The sequence below is a fragment of the Tetrahymena thermophila genome (assembly GCF_000189635.1).
Source record: "Tetrahymena thermophila SB210 genomic scaffold scf_8254379, whole genome shotgun sequence".
In the NCBI taxonomy this organism is placed as follows: Eukaryota; Ciliophora; class Oligohymenophorea; order Hymenostomatida; family Tetrahymenidae; genus Tetrahymena; species Tetrahymena thermophila.
This window is the reverse complement of record NW_002476163.1, coordinates 580635-602689: the sequence shown is the minus strand read 5'-3', so window position 1 is coordinate 602689 and position 22055 is coordinate 580635. Positions and strand designations below refer to the sequence as shown.

The 22055-nt window shown below is 22.2% G+C and overlaps 3 protein-coding genes across 3 annotated transcripts; all 3 read right to left on the bottom strand. All coding sequences in view use genetic code 6, as the record gives it.

Moving 5' to 3' along the window:
• Window positions 1-648: 648 nt before the first annotated feature.
• TTHERM_00300610 (transmembrane protein, putative) lies at window positions 649-5890 on the bottom strand (the record flags this gene model as incomplete). Its single annotated transcript, XM_001024588.2, has 3 exons — window positions 649-1210; window positions 1269-1467; window positions 1516-5890. 3 exons carry the CDS (start codon window positions 5888-5890, stop codon window positions 649-651), a joined length of 5136 nt encoding a protein of 1711 aa, XP_001024588.2.
• Window positions 5891-8203: 2313 nt separating this feature from the next.
• Window positions 8204-11550, bottom strand: TTHERM_00300600 (transmembrane protein, putative; the record flags this gene model as incomplete). The annotated part of the gene is made up of 3 exons (XM_001024587.2): window positions 8204-8517; window positions 8571-11084; window positions 11151-11550. The coding sequence occupies 3 exons, from the start codon at window positions 11548-11550 to the stop codon at window positions 8204-8206; spliced, it is 3228 nt and encodes a 1075-aa protein (XP_001024587.2).
• A 3651-nt stretch (window positions 11551-15201) lies between these two features.
• Window positions 15202-21939, bottom strand: TTHERM_00300580 (transmembrane protein, putative; the record flags this gene model as incomplete). The annotated part of the gene is made up of 4 exons (XM_001024585.2): window positions 15202-15769; window positions 15829-16024; window positions 16281-21014; window positions 21234-21939. The coding sequence occupies 4 exons, from the start codon at window positions 21937-21939 to the stop codon at window positions 15202-15204; spliced, it is 6204 nt and encodes a 2067-aa protein (XP_001024585.2).
• Between the last annotated feature and the right edge of the window lie 116 nt (window positions 21940-22055).

The following is a 22055-nucleotide window of genomic DNA, read 5'->3' as shown; positions in this document are numbered from 1 at the left end:
TCTCATTAAAATAGAATTCAAGAATATAAATTGGTATTTTAATGTGTAAGTAAAAAAATTTTAATAATAATTTTCATATTTCATTAGTTTAGTTTAAATTAAATTTTGAAAGAGTTTTAATTATAACTATCAAATATTTATCAAATTTGTATTGTTACTCTAAATGTTTATTATGTCTATGAAATACAAAAAATATTTTCTGATTATTTATTAATAAATAATAAAGTTCTGAAATATATAACTATTAATTTAAACCACTATAATAAAAATTGAAAGATGTATGTTTGATCATAAAGATCATTTATATTTAGTTTTATTTAAAAATTAACAAATTTTTATATAAGAATTTTATCTGTACTTTAATTTCATACTTATTGAGATCAACTCTCAAAAAAAATTTGCAATTAAAATTTGGTTTACTCCAATTAAAAATCTTGATTTTGAATATTTAGTGAGGACAATTCTACAAAGGAATACGGCATAAATAAAAAGTGTATAAAATAAAATTTAATAGGCTAAAATAATTAACAAAACTATTAGCAAATATAATATCAAAAAGATATTTATCATAAATATAAAAATTAAAAATATAATATTTATTATTAGGTTTTATATTTATTAAATAATTTTTACTGCTTAAATCATTTATCAAATGTGTTTCTATAAGAAATTTTATATATAAGTATTTTGAAGAAGAAAGTTAATATTTAACAATGATAAATACTACTTTGTTTCATTGAGTTCAGTTTCTATCATTTTCAGAAATTTCCTCTATCCAAAATAGAATAGCATTCCAAATAATAATATTTAAACAATTAATAAATAAATCATGGTATCCAATAAATAATTTTCATATTAGTTGGTTTAGTCTAAAATGAATTTTGAAAGAGTTTTAAGAATAACGACTAAATATTTTTCAAGTTTATAGAATTATTCAAAGTCTAAATTCTTCTAATATTTATCAAATGTTTATTAAAACAGGTTTTGATCACTAATTTCATAGATCTAATAAAGGTCTGGGAAATATGAGAAATATTATTGTAAAGCTATTGTTAGTCCTTAGCTAAATCTGCCATTATAGATTTATTAACATTCCTCAGAATTATATTGGAAGCCTGAAACAAATAAATTCATATTATTTTTCATAATTTAGCAAATATCAGATTCAAAAATTCTAAAAAAAAACTGATCAAATTAAGATCTGTTGTATCTATTTAAAAATATTATAATTAAATGATGAATAAAATAAATCATTATAAAAAAATTACAATTTTGTTGCTTTTAAATTGATTAAACTCTAATACAAATTAGCCTTTTAAATATTTGCAGTAATTAGATTTTGATATACTTCTTATCTATTATTGATATAACTGTATGGGGCAGTGCTTGGGCTTATTCTTAGATATATACAAAAGTAGTGTATTCCTGTATTTTCAATGACATGCTATTACATTTCATATAGGGATTCTATAATTTAAAATTTTATTAAAATAAAATAAACACTTTTTTTTTTACTTATTGTTTGGAGAACTGCTTTGCTTTGGCTGATATAATCTTTACACAGACTTTAAATGATAATAGGGTATGGAAGAGTAATTATAAATATAATTGTAGCTAATAAAATTATTTTGAAATTAAATTTTTGAAGCTAAGAAGTTGAACTTATGCTTTACTTTTTTTCTAGATTCAAATTTTTTTATTACATCATTTACTAGTTTATTAAATATTTTACATTTTTTAGTTATTTACTAAAATTTTAAACCACGCAATCTTCAATTTTATTAATTTCTATAGAAATCATATCTGAGTGAAAAGTACTAAATAATTATAATAATTTTTACTTTTTAATCTAAATTATTGAATAAAGTGGCAATGTTAAAAATATAGAGCAGAAAACAACAACAATCATAGTTACTAGTATACTTAGCAAATTTTCTTAAATTGAAGAAATTTAATCAACCATTTCGCTTATGTTCTACTATGTGATAGTAGAAAGTTATTTACTAATTGGTAACTTATTACTTAACGTTATAAATTAACCAGAGCCTAAACCAAGTCCATATGCAAATCTAAATAAGTACAATATTATTAATTCCAAAGAATAAAATAATCCCATTTCTATATCAATAAGTTAATAATAAGTATCAGCAGGTTGGATATTCAAAGGGATTTTAGGATTATAATTTGCACCAAATCTGAAAACATTGGGCTTTTCTAAAATATTTTTAAAAATTTATAGTGAATTGGCATTTTTTTCCATTTAGTTTGTAAGATTTTTTATTTAGTTTATTGCAAATACTATTTCTTATTAGGACTAATTTTTCATGGTTTGCTTAATGACATCTCCACCTTTTATTTAGATGTAGTCATGCTATAACAGCTTTTGTAAGTTTGAATTTTTCACGATCAGTGAAAGGCTGTCCATATAATCTGTGGGCCATCCAATAATATTTAATTCTGATTAAAAATTTTCAAAAAGTAAATTAATTGAAAAGAATTATTAAATAATAACTACAGATAAAATTATCAAGCTTAAAAATCCAAATAAATTGACGAATTATATCGCAAGCTATCTTTTTTCTGATAAAATTTTTCTTTCTATATACTTGATATTAGAGCTAGAGCTACACTTTGAACTGTTTGAAGCAGAGTCTTAATTGTTAGCTCCATTGAAAATTTATTTTAATTTTAAAAGATTATTTATTTATTTTTGCTATTCATATTATTAAATGTTTAGATCATTTTTTTTACTTTATATTTTATTTTAATTTTAAAAAATAAGCTTTTGCAATGTTTATTGATTCACATTTTTTGTCAAGCTTTGTGATGTTTATATTTATGTTTGGCTTTAGGTATTTAGATTAATTATATTATTTTAAAACTAATTTACATAAGAATCACTTTCTATTGAGTTTATTAAATCAGAATTGTTAAAATTTAATTTAAGTTAAGAATTCAGTTTTGTTTGAGAAATATTTAAATCTTATTTTGTTAGCATTGAATTGCTATGGTTTTTTAGTATTCTGTCTGATATTTAAGATGATTGATTATCTAAATAAAAAGTATTACAAAAATGAAACCTTTATGTTTAAGATAAGTTATCAATACTAGAATCTATATTTTTTCCTCTGAATTAAAATAAGGCAATTTGACTTTTATTTTATGAAATTAAACTGCTATTTTAGTGAGTTAAGTTTTCGAATTATTAAACATTTTAATCTGTTGCAAGTTTTATCAAAGGCTATTCAAAATTTTAAGCACATTCCTTTATATCGAAAGAGCTCAAATTAACTAAAGGATTATTTATATTATTATTATTATTATTATTGAAACTATTCTAATTAAATTCATCTATTTTGTATTTTTTATTACCTAAATAATCTTGTGCTTACTATGTATTTAATTTAGTGTTATTATTTTAACTAGAACTATTACTTTGCTATTATGAATAAGGATCAGGAGTTTACACAACCTCTTAATCACAAATATGGTTTTTTAATTGCTGCATAGATTCTAGATCTTAGAATAAACTCTCAAGTTACTAATCATAAAACTGATCAATATTCGAAAGACTTGTTCTTTTATAACTATTTTTGTAGAAACTAAGTATTAAAGAAGCACTTTTAATTGGATTTAATTTTTGTTACTTAGAAATTTCTATGTATTTCAAATGAGTGAGATACTCGCTTTTGACTGATTTTATATTAAATTATAAAACATAAAATTGATAAAAATAAAATAACTCATTTTTTTATTAATTAATTTATTGAGGATTTAAATTTTTTTGTTAGCTCATTAATGATTTTTACTAATTTTATAATACTAGCAAATATTTTATTTTCAAAATATCATCTATGTTTTCCCTGCCAATTTAATTATCTAAATGCTATTCAATTAACTATTCTTCTACTGATTAATATGCTCGTGGTTAGTTTGTTAGCTATTTTTGTGCTTCAAGCTCAATTTATGAATGAATTTCTTCTTATCTTTAAATACTTTAAATTAATTTTAAACTTTTATTTTTACTTAAATCCTTATGAAAATTCTACATTTAAATATATTTTTTTTAAGAATAAGCTAATATCTTTTATTATTTATATTTACTGGATTCATATTTAATGTGTAAAATAGGCAATGCTTTACTATATAGCTGGCTTTGCTTTTACATCTAATTTGAAGCTTTATAAATAATAGGAAAAAACTAAAGTAAGTTAATCCGAGTGTAATCTTAATAGCCATAGAATATATTTTGATGAATTTATTCAGTAATCGAAACTATCTCAAAATTGTTTTTATTATAAAGAATGTATTCCTTTTATTTGTTTATTTTTTAAAGGTATAACGCAAATCCAACTTCAGTGTTTAATTAAAAATCCAAAGAAGTATTAAATTTTAATTCTAATTATATAGGTATAATGTATTAATTTTATGTTAAAGCAAATGCTAATAAACAACTTGAAGTTATAGCAGTACTATTTTAAGTATTGATATATTTTTCCACATAATTTTAATGCACTCTCGAATATGGCTCAGGCATCAATTTGCTAATAGATTAACCTAAATAATCATCTTAGCTACCATTAAACACTCTTTTAAAGTTATGAGATACATTTTTAATAATTTATTCTTACTCATTATTGAATTAAGAAATTATCACACAAGCTTCTTCGTTGGTTGCATACTGATTAAAAATTTTATTATAATATTAATTTACTTTTGTATTCTTATTATTTAATTTGATATCTTTTTCTGTAAATGCTATTGTTTTTAAGTATATGGTAATAAGATTTTAAAGTTTAATGTTAAGAAAATTCATTTAAGTTATGTTTTGAATTAAAGAAATAATCTATCTTCTCTTTATTTAAAAAAGGTTTAGTTAGCTTTGCAGCTGTTAAAGATTAATGTATTTTTAATTCATGGTGAATAAAATGTTTAACTTTTATAATACAGCCTCTTCTATCAGAACTTCTATTTAATTTATTTAATCATCATAAATTATAACACTCATTATAGATTTTTCGTAAATGCTATCATTCTTATGTTTGTAAATTTACAAATCTATTTAATTTTAACATTCATTCAATAATGTAAACACAATTTGCTTTTGTTTTTTGTTAAAATTTTTTTAGTATGTATAAGCTTTGAAAGTAAACAAAGCATAGTTTTTCTGCACATTAATGAGAAAGACTAAGTGGGAAATTAAAAATTCTCTAACTTCTTATGAATTATGTGTTTCTCCTGTTAAATATAATTATGAAATTAGAAATTTGAGCTATTCTTATAGATTTTCCCTATCTATTTACTTATGAGAATTTTATTGGTTTGGTTCCAGATTATTTGAAATATCATTTAAATATCTATTACATCTTAGAATTTAATCAAGTATTTTTACCTCATATAATTCTAAAGAATTTTCATTAAAATTATTTCTCTTATTTATCTATCTTATATCTGAAATAGTTTTTCTCATAAACCAATCTAAATATTTTTGATCATTTTTTGTAAAACTTTTTTTGTCTAATTTTTAATTGAATTTTGATAGCATTTTTTATTAAATATATTATATTATTTTTTAAGTTAGCTTAATACTAAAAGGAATCACAAAAAAATAATAAAAGACCATTAAATTTTGAATTTTTTCAGAATTAAAGAGTAAGTAAATTGTTGTCCCTATCTAAGATAACAAAATTTACAATGATAAATAAATATCAAAGGTAATGATCTCACTTTAAAAGTAAGGTTGTTAAAAGAATAAAATGCCAAGATTAATCAGCAAATTGATAATGTGAATTAAAACAGATGTCTCATTTTAAAATTACTGCATCAGAATAATAAGAGAAAAGTCAATAAATAAGTGCATAATTTAATATTTTGAGCTTTTTTTTCTCATATAATCCTTAGAATCTAATAAGTAATCATAATCTTAATCTTAAATAAATATTCCTATTTTAATATGTTTTATAAATTTAATAAATATTTAATATAAATAAATAAATTACCTAAAATTAAAGTGAGCAAAATATTAATTCCAGAGACAATATCTAATTCAGATTTAGAAATATAAATAGATAGATAAAATATTGCGTGAATATATATTTTGCTTAAAATAGATATGATAATATTACCCTTGTGAAATATAGCATTTATGCAGCTACTATTTTTATTTATTTATTCAGATTAAAAGTTTTCATTCTGCTTTAGCATATTTATATTTGCAGTTATCTTACTGAAATAATAAGTAATGAATTACAGCATTAAACATATCAATAAAATTGAATTTATAGATAAAAAGAAATATTGAGTTATCAATATTTGATCATCTTGCATTTTTCTAAAAATCCAAAAGCCTTTAAAATTTGCAAAATAAGTTTGAGTTTATTCTATTTTAGACAATACTTTATCATTAAAGCTAAATTAAATCCAAATAAATTTACTGAAAAACAGTAATAAATAGCTTACTAATTTATTTCTTTTAAATATATTTTAGTATTTCCAAATTTCTGTCAAATAAAATCTTGTAAAAATCATACTAAAATTCTACATTTTGCTTTATTTTTTCAAAATGGTATTGTTGGTTTACTTGCTTTTATCCTATTTTTTCATACTCTCTACTATTTTTTTAATAAAATAAATTATATATATCCTCTAAATAAAGGTATTATGGATTTTTAATCTAATTAATAATATTACCCACCTATAAATAGCTAAAAATTAATAATTAATTAATAAATTATTTACCACATTTACAATTAGAACAGACGAATTAATTTTTTTTATGAAATTTATGAATTTATTTACAGATTGATAATAATTAAGGAAGTTTTAACAATTAATAATACTTAACTTTTAAAAAACAAAGATGTAAATTAAGTAAAAACAAAAATTATTATAACTGGGCTGCCTCATTTGAATACATATACTTTCTACTTTTGAAAAAGAACTCAATTTATTAAAGAAATAATAGAATCAAAAACAAAGAATAAAGTAATACTATAAAGCCATTAAACATATTTGCAACTTTTACAATATTGAATATACAAAATAATCAATTTATTAATTTTTAAGCCACACTTCAAAAACAGCTTTGAAATATAATAAATCGAATTTACAATACCTTATTTAGATAAGAAAGGTAAATTATATACATTCTGTCAACTTTATTAAAATATTAGTAATATCTAAGTAATGATTACATTTTAAATCATATTAATTTGCGAATTTAAAAAAAAATAATTATTAAATCTTAAATTTTGGTTAGAATCTTTGTAAACTAATCAATTTGCTCAAGAAATTATTAAATAACTTACAATTTGAATGATTACTTTATTTTTATTCATTTAAATGTAATCTTTAATTAAATTACATTCATAATTCTTAAATACTGACAGGATGATATTTAGATATAATTTTTTTAGTATTTGCTTTAATTATTTTATTGAATTATCTAGCTTAAAAATCTATTTTATTTTTATATAATTTGAATTTAAAAATTTTATTTTAAATAAAAAAATTCAAAATTGTAAATTTGTTTGAAAATTAACTTACGTAAAAAAAATATATCTTACATATTTACATTTATTAGATAAAAAAAATTGATCTATTTTACTTTTATTTATTTAATTTAAAGAATGTTTTATAAAGAGTAAGTTTAATTTTGTTTATCAAAAATTTTGAGTAATCAATTTGAAAATATTTTAATTTAATTTTCATGATAAATTTTTTTAAAGATAATTTTATATGTAGGAATTTTATAGCAGGAATGTAATGTTTAATAGCGATAAGTATTATTTTGTTTCATTCAGCTCTTTTTCCATCTCTTTTAAGAATTTTCTTTGGCCAAAATAAAACATTATTGCTAGGATAAAAAATTAATAGAAAAGTAAATAAGTTTAAATGGTTATCAAATCTTTTTCATATTAATTTGTTTCATTTAAAATAAATTTAGAAAGGCTTTTTAGGATTACAACTATGTACTTCTCAAATTTGTAGAATTGCTCAAAGTCTAAATCTCTTTGAAATTTATCAAATTATTTCAAAAATAATTTTTGGTCACTTATTTCATAAATTTCATATAGATCTGGGAAATAAGAGAAATATTAGGACAATGATATAGTCAAACCTTGACTAAATTTGTGATTGTATATTGTCTAACACTCTTCATAGCTATATTCAAAACCTTAGACAAACAATTTCAAATTTTCTTTCATTACTTAACAGATATCTTATTCAAATAACTTAAAGAAAAAATCTTCATATTCACTCTTTTTATATCTTGAAAAAATTTTAGTTAATTTAATATAAAAATAAAAAATAATTACAAGCTAGTAGCTTTCAGATTGTCCAAGCTAGATTATAGGTCCTATCTTAAAATTTTTGATGTAACTAAGTTTTATTCAACTTCTTATCTGTGCTGATCATACTTATATGGAAAAGTAGCTTGGCTTATTCTTAAAAATATACAGAAATAATGGATTCCTGTGTTTTCAATGATTAATTACTCCATTTCATATAGTTGTTCTTTAATTAAATTAGTTTTTTTTTTTTTAAATTAAAAAATAAAAATTATTTACTTAACATTTTAAGCACTGCTTTACTCTCAGTGATATAGTTTCTACATAGGTACTGATCTACAATAGGATATGGTAGAGTGAGACAAAATAAAATTGCTGCCAAAAAAGTTATTTTAAAGCTAAATTTATTGAGTTTTGATGTTTAACTTACAATTTGCTTTTTTTCATGTTTTAAATCATAAAAGGAAGCTTTCATTTGGTTAATTAAAATAATGAAGTTTTCATTTTTTGATTTATATTTATTAACTACTATTGTAAAAATTTATTAAATTTCTTATTAGATAATACTTTGATGAAATGTACCAAACAGCTACAATATCTATTGCTTCTTAACTTAAATCACCCAATATAAGGGAATAGTTAAGAATATGCAGCAAAAAACAACAATTATTAAAACTATCAGAACTTTGGTTAGGTTATCTTAAATAGAATTAACTGAATTAATCATTTGGTTTAGACTATCATTTGAAATTATTTCTAATTTCTCATCAATATTTTGTTTATTGCTTAAAGTTATAAATTATCCTGAACCTAGCCCAAGACCATAAGCAAATCTAAATAAATAGATTATCAGCAGCTCTAATGAGTAAAAGAGGCCCATCTCAATATCAACAAGCTGATAATAAGTGTCAGCAGGCTGCTAATTTAAAGGAATATGAGTATCAAAATTACTACCGAATCTAAAAACATTTGGATGATTCAGAATTTTATTAAATGTATATCGCTAATTAGAAGTAAGCTCCATTTAATTAGTTAAATTCTTTATTTAGTTAACAGCAAAAACAATTTCAGTTTAGCATTACATGTGTATTTATTATTTAACAAGATCTCCATCTTTTATGATAAGGTCATTGTATGCTAGCAGTTTTTACAAATTAAAGTTTTTAACGATTAAAGAAAGTGTGTTCATATAATCAGTAGGCCATCCGACAACATTCATATCACCTTAAAAATCATTAAGGTTTTAAGAATCTTAAATATATTACTGTAGTATGACGATTATTATAACAATTAAACTCAAAACACCAAACAAATTTACAAATTATATTGTGAATAGTCTTTTCTTAGATTAAATTATATTTTTAAAATATCTAACGTTGGAAGTAGTTGAACTGCTTTTAGAGTGGTTGGATGAAGAGTCAATAAAATCTTAATTATTTTCATTTTATTTATTTTTCCTTGATTATATTTAATTTTAATTATATAGCGAAGAAAAGTCTTGAGGTTTTTCAACTTCTTAGCTGGATTTTTAACTTTCTATTAAATTTTGCAGCGTGCCTTTCTTTATATTGTTTAAGAAGCTTTTTTATGTTGTGCTTATGCATGGACTTTAACCATTTGTATTAACTGAACCTGTGTATGAGACAATTTAGCGATTAGAATTTTAATACGTGGTAAGATTTATATCATTAAAAATGATTGGAAATCTGCTAGTTTTAGATAAATTTATGCAGGAGTCTTATTTGGAAGAGATTTAATTTTCAATCTTGTTTTAGATACCTTAAAAGATGGGATCTTTTCTCATTTAGGAGTTATCACAGCTATTTTCTTTTATTATTTGTATAAATTTGTCTTAGCCATAACTATTTTCATTTTAAGAAATAATTCCCTTACTTAGTTAATACTTTTAAACCCTATTTGTTTCTTGCTGGTCATAAGAGCTTTGCTTAGTAATAAACTAAAATGTCTAGTTACTAACTTCCTATTTCTAAAGTGATTTTTATTTAGATTAGTTTAATAAATCTAATTCTTATTCTAATTGTTACTAAGATTAAATTTAATTTTTGTCTGAATTATTAGAAGAGTTTTAAAATTAACCTTGACTTTCGATTGACTACTACTTTTATTGCAATTAGAAAATACTATTCAGTTGATATAATTCATTTTTTATGTTATCAGAAGATAGATTTTTAAACAAGTTTTTTCTAGAAATATTTTAAACTTAATTAAATTTAATACTTTTAAAAAGCTCTTGAGCATTATAAGCTTTCAAAAGCTATAATTCTTATATTAAAATTTCAAGTTAATTTTTTTAAAGACTATTTATATTTGATTGGTACGAATTAGAATTTGTGTTCAGACAAATATCTAAAATCAAAGAAGCTTCTAATATTGGATTGATCTATTTATAATTTGAGATCTCAATGTATTTTAAATGAGTTAAATACGATCTTTTAACAGAATTTATGCTAAAGTCTAAAATATAAAAATTATATTTTTAAATAAGATAAGTTTATTCATCATTTTCATTTTAACTTGAAGAATTTTGCTCTTTTTTTAAATTTTTATCACTTTTCTCTTTATTTTTGCACACTAAAAGATATTAAATTCCTAAGATTTCCTCAGCTTTTTTATCAATTTTATTTGTTAATTTTTCTTAGCTGTCACAATAATTTTAATTTTATTAAATAATTTACTAAAATTTCTGATAAACTTACTTTGCCTTTTTTTACTTATCTAATTGATTTGTATTTTAAATTACCTATTCTATTTTTTAACTCTCTTTTTAGTTACCTTTTAAATTATTTTAAATATTGCTTTCTTAATTATTTTCTATCAAAATTTTATTTTTAAAATTACTTAAATTTTCATTTTAGATTTATTCTGCTTAATTGGTTTGATTGCACTTATCACTTTCGATTTAATTTTCTAATTTACAAACTTTTGTTTTTTCTTATTCGCCATATTCACTGTTTTAGAATGTATTCTAACTTAAGAGTGATAATTTATTATTTGAGCTATTATATTTATACTTTTAAAATAATTTGTTTAATGTTTTTTCAACAACTGGAAAATAAGAAAGCAAATTTATGTTATGAAAGTCTTCAGCTGTTTAGAAAAAGTATTTGTGAACTTTTTTACTCATAGAAATTACTTTGGATGTTTAAGAGTCATATAGGATGTGCAATTTATCTTTATTTATTTATTAAAGATATAATGCGAATCCGAGATTACCTTAAAGATGCTCATTTATTGACATTTAAAATTTTACTTCTATCTAAACTTACATAATGTATTTACCTTTCTTCAAAGCAAAAGCTTCATGATTTTTCTATTTGTTTTGATTTTAATCCTCTTAATTTTATAGAAAATTTTATATATACAAATTATGAACCTCAGCATACGGAGAAGGCATAAGTTTGGTAATTGGTTACTATAAAATGTGTGTTGAATTGAATCCGAATATCTTTTCAAAATTATGAGAAACATTTTGAATAATTTGTTATTAACTTTTAAATGAAGAAATTATAGCACAAGAATCTTTGTTATTTGCATATTTAAAAAATTAGTATTTTTTTTGGTTTTTGTTTAATATTTTTTGATTAATTAATGAATTTAATTAAATATCGTTAGTTGTAAATGTTAAAGTTTCTAAATAAATTTGATAAAGACTGTTTAACTCGCCATTTAATTAGTTCAATGAAACTAATTTTTACAATAAATCAATTAATTTATTTCTTTTAACTAGCAGTAGCTATAAATTTATTTTAAGGGAAATTAGATCAATTTACTTCTACTTCATAATAAGAAGGATATTTAATTTTAGATGGATTGCTTCATCAATTAGATTTCTTGCTTAATCAACTTATGTATCATAATCAATAATGTCTTTAACTGTTTTTTCATAAATATTATTTATATTTTACTTGTCATATTTTACTAAGTCTATTTTTTTCTAAAGCTCATTTCGCAGTGTAAATATTATTTACATTTGCTTTTTAGTCATTATCTTTTAATGTTGCTAAACACTATACTCAAATAAAGGTAAATTATTCTAAACACATAGTATAAATACGAAATAGGAAATATCCCATTCGCTCAAAATCTAATTATTTTTTTATTTGCATCTACCGTATAATTCATAAAGAAGGAAATTCATAGATTCATACTGCTAATCCCTTTCATCTTTGAAATTTATTATTTTGTCATTTTTTGGTATTTATTAATTTAGTAATGTATCATTAATAAAAAATTGATTGATTGTCAGATTTTATTGCAACATATTAATTTAGTACTATTCTAATTGGTTCTCATTTAGACTTTATCTATCTCTCATTAATTTAAAATCTTCGTTTATTTTCCTCATAAACCAATCTAAGTATTTCCAGTCACTAGTATTTAAACATTTTTTTTGAATACTTTTGTAAAATTTGGACATTATTTTCTGTTAAATACACTTTTAAATAAAGTTTCCTAGCTTATAAGAAAATGGGACTAAAGCAGAATAATAAACAAATATGAAATTCTAAGCTCCTTAAGGCATCATATAAATATATAAAGTAGTTCCACATTGAGATAATAGCATTTATAGTGTAAATGAAATATCCAGTTAATTCATTTCTTTTTATAAGTATGGTTACTAAAATATTAAACTTATCAAATGAATTATGAGCTTTAAGATATGTATAATGACAGCTATTTTTTCTTGAAACCTTTGCATCATTAATAGAAGTGAAGAATCAAGTAAAATGATAAATAAGGATAAGTTCGAAGATTTCTTTCTTAAATAATCTTTAGAATCAATAATATAATCATAATCTGAATCTGAGATCAATAATCCTTTTTTAAATATTAAGAGAGTTAATTAAATATTCTTTATTAAAGCAATTCATAATACTTAATAATTGAATTAATTTTTATACCTAGCAAAATGGTAGATACTGCATTGATTATAGAACAAGTATTCAAACAGGATATTGATATGTAAAAAGAGAGTGGAAAAATAGAATAGGGATAAATCTTACTCAAAAATGACATAGCAAAGCAGACTTTAAGCTAAATATCATTTAAATTATTACTACTATTATTTGTATTTATATGTTGTTAATTCACATCAAAAAAATAAGATTATTATTTTACATATTAATTACTTGTTTTTTTATTTATGCTGAAATATGTGAATTGTAGTAAAATAGATAAAATTAATACAGAGTTGATGCCCATGAAGCAATACTAAATCTTTATGATTTGATCATTGTTTAGGTTTCTAAAAACCCATATTTAGCTGATTTGTCTCATAAAATCTTGAGTATTTTCTAAAGTAGAAGCAACCGAATCGTTAAAACTGAATTAAAGCCATAGTATCTAGCTAAGAATTATGAGTATGAAACTAATATTTTTTCTTCTTTTAAATAAATTTTGCTATAGCCAAAATTCAATAATATAAAATGATTCTAGCAACTATCGTAATTTAAACATTTTACTCTTTTAAATTTATAAATTAAATATTATTTGTGAATTATTAATTTTCTTTGCCATAATGAATCCTAAAAGCTAAATTGAATTGTATTTTATTACTTTTACACCTTAAATTAATTACTCAAAATAAAGCAGTGTTAATTAATATGTTTTTGATTTTAATTAATGCATGGTTTTTATTAGCTTGCTTTTGAGAATTACTTTGGTGGTCAACCTAAAAAGTATTACAAAAGCTCTTAATTTGTAAGATAAGTAAAATAATGTATAGTTACTTAGATTAATTGAATATATCTATTAATAATGTTTTCCATCAAACTGATAAATAAAAATGATAAGAAGCACTAAATTATTTTCTTAATAACTATTTCAGTATTCTAAATATTACTTAAGTTATATATTTCTTTTTATATATGAAATTAAAATTTAAATTAATTCTTAATTTTATATGAAGAATTTAAATAATCATTATCAGGGATTTGTGAGGTAGAGAGTTTTATCTGCAAGATAATGACTATTACTAAAAAATTTTTATAAAAATTGCTCTAATAAATAAATAAATATATCAAATATTAATATAGTGAAAGATGTGTTTAATTTATTGTAAGCCTATTTAAATTTCATGAAATACGCATTATTAGCAATTAATTAATTGTGAAGTCAAATATTAAATACAAATATTTAAGCTGACTCATTTTATCAAATTATTTAATTTTAAAAAAATATGTGTTAATAATTAAGAATTATAGCCAGAAAAATACTAGTTAAGTGCCCTATTAAATAGTTTGATTAATATAAGCTTAAATTAAATTAATTTATGCATAATTAATTTTTAAAAAAGCTTTCATAGTAAATAGGTTTATAAGCAATATTAGATTATATTAGTTCAAAGTAATGAATATGTATGAATTTGAAAGCTTGAATCAAAAATTTAATCACCACTATAAATACATATCTCTAAAATATAAATATTTTCAAGATCTTTATAATAAATTAATTCTATGAAATCACATTTGATAAATTTTCATAATTTATTCTAAAAATACAATCTTGTAAGTAAGATATATTAATTTTAATTATAAAAATTTTATTTTGCAATATTTTAAGATTTTTATTGAACAAAAAAAGTTAATATTACATTTATTAAAAAAGATTTGAGATATTTTGATACTTTTAGATTAGCTAAATTTAAAATATTTTTTTAAAATAGTAAAATAGATGAAACAAATAAATGCATTTTTAATCAAATTAGAATTAAAAAACACTCTAATGACTATGCATTCAAAAAATTAATTAAAAAAATAGCTCATCATATTTTTTAATTTAGTAGATTATTTATATTTTATTTTACAATGGCATTTATTTAGATTACACACACAAAGCAATATGGAAATAATGACACAAATACTTAATTATCTAAAAATTTATTTAGTATTCAAACTAATGATTTGTGTAAATAATTTTAGATATAAGGATTTGACACTAAGTAATTTATATTAAGAAGAGCCAAATATAGTTTTGTCTTATGAAGATACTAATCCATAGTTTAATAGAAAAGAACCCATCCAAAATAAAAAATACAACACATCATTACTATTTGGTAGAAAAGAAGACCAATAAGAACTTTATTCAAAAAGTCTCGATGCAAAAGGCTTTATTAAAATAAATACTGACACTAAGCTTCTAAAATGTCTGTTATATATTGCTGCAAATTTAAATAATCTTAAAGGTCATAATTTTTTTAAAATTAAGCAAATCTTTAATTCATAGAAGTGATATTATAATCAATAATGGCTGGATACAATTCAGTATAAATCTAAAAATATGTTTTTAAAGCTATTTATAGTCCTTGTTATAAAACACCATTAAAAACTTAAGGACATCCTTGTGTAGTGAAAGTAGCATTTTGTATTTAAAAATATGTTGGATATTTTTATGAAATTTTACATATATCACTTGAAAAGACACTCAAAAAAAAATTTTGGAAGGAGTCTTGATCGAACCTAATTTATAAATAAAAAAAATTTAATTATTTGAATTAATTTCGAGTTAATTTATTTACATCTAAACATTCATGAAACTAGTATAAGCATTTTGAAAATCAACTTGTATACCACTCATTTTATTAAAACTATCTTAATAGGAAGAGATATAATTACTTAACTTATATGGACTATTTGGAGTGTTTTTATAATTCAAAGCAAACAAAGAAGTAGCTAATTACTGTAACACAAATGACTAAACTGTATATAACTCAGCTATTTTAAAAGTATTGTTAAAAATTTATAAATATTATTGATAATGAAACAAATAACTGCATTTTATATTTTCATAATTCTAAAGAGTGTTTTTTATTTAAGAAATATAAAATAACTAATTTATGTTTTAATTATTTGATAGAAAGTATTTTTAATTTCACTAATTTATTGAAAAGTGGGGTTTAAATTTAAAATTTTATTTTTAGAAAGCAAAACTATGTTTTTATACAAAATGATTATTAAAAAAAAAATTTACATATCATAGGGAGGCTCTACTGATTTTAGGTTATGTATCTATTTGAAAGCACTTTATTTAAAATTGGATATGGAAGAGTTAAGCAAAAGACAAAAAAAGCTAATATAATAATTTTGTTATTGATTCTATTAATCCTTGATGTAGAGCTAAGGTTTTATCTTTTCTGATTTTCATGGTTCTGACTTTAGAAATTCAATGATTTAATATTATTATTTTAAGAGTAAAATTTAGATATTTCTTTAATTGAAATATCTATGTATTGAGTATTAAATGTTCCAAATAGCTATATAATTTACTCTCTCTTCAATTGTATAAAAGCATATACTGGAATAATGATAAAAATACAAAGAGCAGAAACAATGCAGATAATAATTAAGACATTATTCACATTGTTTCCAATAGAATCTAGTTAATTTATTGAATAATCTTAGCAATTTTGAGTTGCTTAAAGCATTCCAGTAATGATTTATTCTGCATTATTAACTACTGCCCAAAGAGCAGTTCCTTGCCCTAAACCTCTGGAATATCTAAAAAGAAAAGCATAGACTCTAAGTGCACCAGTATATAGAGTAACTGTCATGTTTACATTATTAAATAATTGATTTGATGGTTACTAATTTAGTGGAATCGTTCTGTCTACTACAGAAGGCTATTTAAATATATAATTTGTGTATAACAAGTTTTATACTAATTAACGTTCTGGAGCTTGATTTTCAAGTGTTAATAACAAGTTTTTGACATCTATTACATAATTAATTAAATTAGTCCTAGCACTGGTTCCAAATTATATGAATTAATTAGGATCAGATGAAAGCTAAAAAATTTTCATATTATTAAGAGCATTCAAGTTATAAAATTTTCTTATCTAGTAAATAGAAACTTGATATTTAGGAGCCCAGTTGAGAATATTTAAATCTAAATTAAAACTAGAAAATGAAGAATTCATTGCAAGATATTACTAAAGCACAACAACAATTATAATTAAAAAACTAGCAATACCAATCAAATTTACAATCTTCATGATATTTAAAGTGTATTTCTATAAAATAATAGTTTTGGTTGTTTAGCGGTTACTGCTTTAAGTAGATTCTCTTGAGTGATTTGATGATGTTTCAAGGGCGTCTTTGAGATTTTTGATTTCTTTTTTTTAAGCAATCTAAATTTATTTTCTCTTCTTTGATAAAGAGTGGACGCTTTGGGTATTTTATCGCTTAGCAAAAAAATTTTGGCTTTTAAAGAAATTTTTTCCCATTTATTAGACTTCAAAGCTTTGGTTATTCATGTCTCTATCCATTGTAACAAATTATGCGAATTATTTAGAATTCGTCAAATTGTTATTTTAAGGACTCAATATAGTAGTACTTTTATTCATTAAAATGTGCTAACTACCCAAATCTTTAGGAGAAAAAAACTCTCCTTTTGGTGAAAAAAATTGTGCTACTTCATTTTACTTTTTTGAAATATCCAAGTTTGAATTTTATTCTTAACCATTAAACTTAAAAAATTTAGCATGCTAATTCTAATTTTAAGTAAAGCCTTGAGCAGCAGTAGATTCTGGTGTTAGTGGGTAAGGAATAACCCTTGAATCAAAGGCTTCTTGAACTTTAAGAACACTAGCAGAATTATCTAAATTTTAATTTTAATTTTATGAATACTAATTAATTAAAACTGGATGTTAACTAATATTTGGTGACTAGAAGAAAGAATCGCTTAGCTCTTAATTATTTTGGCTCTGCTTTTAGAAAACTGCAAAACTTTGCTGAACTTCTTCACTCCCTTTCTTAATAAATTAATACTAGCTAGAATCTATCCCATACTTCTTTTCTTTATTATCTGATTCCTTTTCCCAAATACTGTCATTTTGGACCTTCTATACAGAAATAAATTCTGATTTTCTTTTTTATGTGAATTTATGTTGTTCTTCCAAAATATTTTTTCCTTCTTCTTCAGATTCTTTAATTATATGGATGGCATTATCCATAAAAGATAAATTACTTTTTACCAAAGATTAAAAATTTTAGTTTATTTATTATTCATCTAAATTGGATTCACGTTTTTTAACTATTTAATCTTATTCTTACCAATTTGCTGAGCTTAACATCTTAGTCTTATCTTTCTCTTATTCGTATCTATTAAAAAGTATCTCTTAATTTTCATGCTTACTGTTAAGCAGACGATCAGAGTATTATTCCTCAACAACATTTTAAACATCCTATCTTCTAGTAGAATCTTTAAAACCTTTGATTTCTAATTCAGAAATGATGCATTAAACATCTGCGTTTCTTAAATTATGAATATTCGTTAGAAAACCTTCAATTTCATCATTGTATACTTGTAAGATGAGTTTAGCGTTATAGAGAGGATTTATTTATTTAATTTAGCTAATTTCAATGTATTTTAAATGCTCTAATCCTTCGGAGGGAACAGTATAGACATTTAAATTCATAGTAAAAAACATGTAATCGCTAATTCCTTAGACCGATTTTGATTTAGTTGAAAGCATATTATTTTATGAGCCTACAATCAGCAAGTATTAAATATTCCTATATCTTCTATCATCACTTTCTTCATACATTTCAGCTAATTCATTATGGTTTTTATTTTATGAGTTCTAAACTCCAAGTTTATTATTTGTTGATGGCTTAGATTCTTTTTTGTTTGCTGGATTTTTATTATACATTGAAGTCCTGTTTGCCTAATCTTTTAATTTATTCGGTTTTGCTGATTCCTTTTCTTATGGTCTAGCAGATATGGTTTCATTTTTCTTTTATTTCGATGCCTTGTTATCATTGACTATAGACCGTATTGATAAATTTGAAGCTATCTATTTGGACTTTGCTGAATTGAATGTGTATTGTGATGTTCTTGATAGAGGATTCGAAGAGCTATTTGCAAATATTTACCTAAAATGTTAAATAAATGGGAAATAAGAAGTCATTAAAATTTTATTGAAATTCTAGATCTGAGGAAAGCAAAATAGATTTATTTCTTGAGTCATAGATACAAGACGTGAGTTCGAAGCATCTATTAAGATGTATTGGCGTGGATTTATCTGTCTTTTTATATAGGATGTAATTCCAAATTCTTTATCTTAACGAATCATATTGACTTTAATGTCAAGCTGGATAGGTATAATATGGTTTGATTAGGTGACGCAAAAGAGTAATTAATTTTTTAAATTGCTCATTGAGTTACCTCTTTCAAAGAAATTTGATACATAATTCTTATGAGTTTCAGAGTAAGGTTAAGGCATGATCTGTTCAATATTCTTACCAACTATATCGTCCTTTTAATAACCCATGAAATGTAGCAAATTGTTTGAGATTTTAGTTATCTTTATGTCTTTTTCATTTTTAATAGAAGCAAATAAGATACATGCTTCATGCGAGTTAAGTTCAAAAAAGATTTATTGCTGGTTACTATTATACCTATTATACTTATCAAGCTTGATGTCATTTTCGCTGAATGCTAAAGTTTCTAGATAGTTTAAATAAATATCATATAAGTCGTTGCTGTACTCATTAACTCTAATCATTAAAGAAATAGCCTCTACCAATTCTTCTCTTAGTTTCAAGAGCTCTTCTAAAGTTTTTTAAAGGTCTTCTAAATTTATATATTTCTATTTCATAAAGAGCAATAAACCAACTTTCTTTTAGACAGCCTCTTCTAAAATACTTTGAGTTGAGAGAATTAATTCATCATAGATAAGAGCTTCAAAGAAAGATTATCCAAATATCTAATTTTCATCGTTTTCTAACTACATAGTGATTTTTCTTTTCTCTACTTCTATCATAATGGAGTTTAGTATTTGCTGATACTTAATATTTATATTCTTTTGCATTTACACAACTGTAAGCTCGAATAGCTAATAGTTTTAAAGTATTTCTACAATAAAAACAAGGTAATAGACGTCTAACATCCCGAATTCTTTCTTACTTTTTAATTGATTGAATAAATCGTTAAAAAAAAGATTAATAACCCTTTTTAATTCAGAGTTTTCTCCAAAAACTTATTCTTTCACTATGTAATCTTTGCCCTCAAAAGTTTTTGTATCTGCTTCATACCCATTCATTAGAGTGATATGCTCATCTTCTATGACTACTTCTTATTTATAACTTTAACTTTACTAGTAAAGAATTTATTCCATTTCTCTGACTTACTATGAAATTTAGATTTCATAATATTTGATGATAAAACTTATGTTTTTTATTTCTTCTTAATTTTTTATTTTTTATGGCATATCTTCTGAGCTAAGTAGCACGTTGCGGATTACAAAGTTAAGATCATCAGGCTAAACACCTTTATTTTCGTTTATGCATTCTTAAAACATATTGTAGCTTCTGCGTTTAAGAGATAATTCTATGTATTCGCTTATCTTGTATGATATAGGAAGTAATATTATAATAATAATACTGAGTAAGTGTTCACTCTTTTTCTAAGTCACACACAGAATATATAAAAATATTACTATAAACAGTATGTATACATTTAAAAATGTACAGAATTAAAGTATTTTTCTATCAAAGAAGGGTTAGTATATGATTAACCTTACCAAATCTAAAGCAAAGTAAACCCCTAATAAGATCATACTTTCGTTAGAATCTGCAATAATAGCGAAAATATAAATTACTATCTCGAAAGTATTCAAGAATATCTACAAGTCAAAATACTTTTAGCGCAAAGCATCTTTAGAAACAATCATATAATCATATTCATTAGTAGATATTAATAAGGCTAATTATTATAAAATAAATGTGTTTAAATAAAGTTAAAAACTAATTTAATCAAACTTAAACTTAATGATGGCCTAATATTTTAGAAAATTAATAAAAACTATTAAAACCAAATTTTGTTTAATGCTTGAAGGTTATTTATTTATTAATCATTTCAATTCCTTCCTAATTTTTTTTTTTACTATATTTTGAGAATCAAAGAAAGTAAAATTTTTTTTACCTATTATAATAGTAAGAGCAATATTCGCTGCAGATATGTTATCTAAATTTATAGAAGAAAAAACAAGAGAAGGAATCAAAATAATGTAATTGTATGTTTAAAAAACTATAGAAAACAGAAGCTCATTAATCGGTTTTGAATTTTCCTTTTTGTTTTTCTCTTTTTGGTCTATAAAGTTGAAAAGCTTTAAGTTCTTATGCTAGTTTTAAACGCTAATTGTGTTGATGATAAATTTGAGAAATAAATATAACAGTATGAAAGCATTAAATCCTAGTATAATAAATTTAAAATATTGGCAAAAAACTGTATTATTTAGTAAAAACTTTTAGATGCTATATGTATCTATAAAAGATAAGTAGCTTTCTATATCTGATATGTTTTGTCCTATTGTTGGTGTAAATATTACTATTAACTGCTCTAACTGTTTAAATAAAATCAAAAATATGCTCAAATTGAAGCTTCTTTTGAAGCATTTAGCTATAGAAATTAAATCTTCAATGTAAAACCTTATTATTTAGGAATACAATGAAAATGATTATTTCCTTATTTAAATTCTCTTTGCCTTTTTTGCTTGGCTTTTCAAACTTTTTTGCATCTAGGTCTATTTATTTAAAAATTTCTTTTTCTTAAGTCTACTATTTATTTGTAATACCCAAAATTTATTAATTTATTTAAATGAATTTTTTAATTGAGGAATTAAATACATAACTTTACTAACTAACAATTCTTATTTTCGATATTTATAAAATCTAATTATAAATAAAGCTAAATGCAATATATAGATTGATAGATAAAACAGAAATTTGAATTTGAATAGGAATC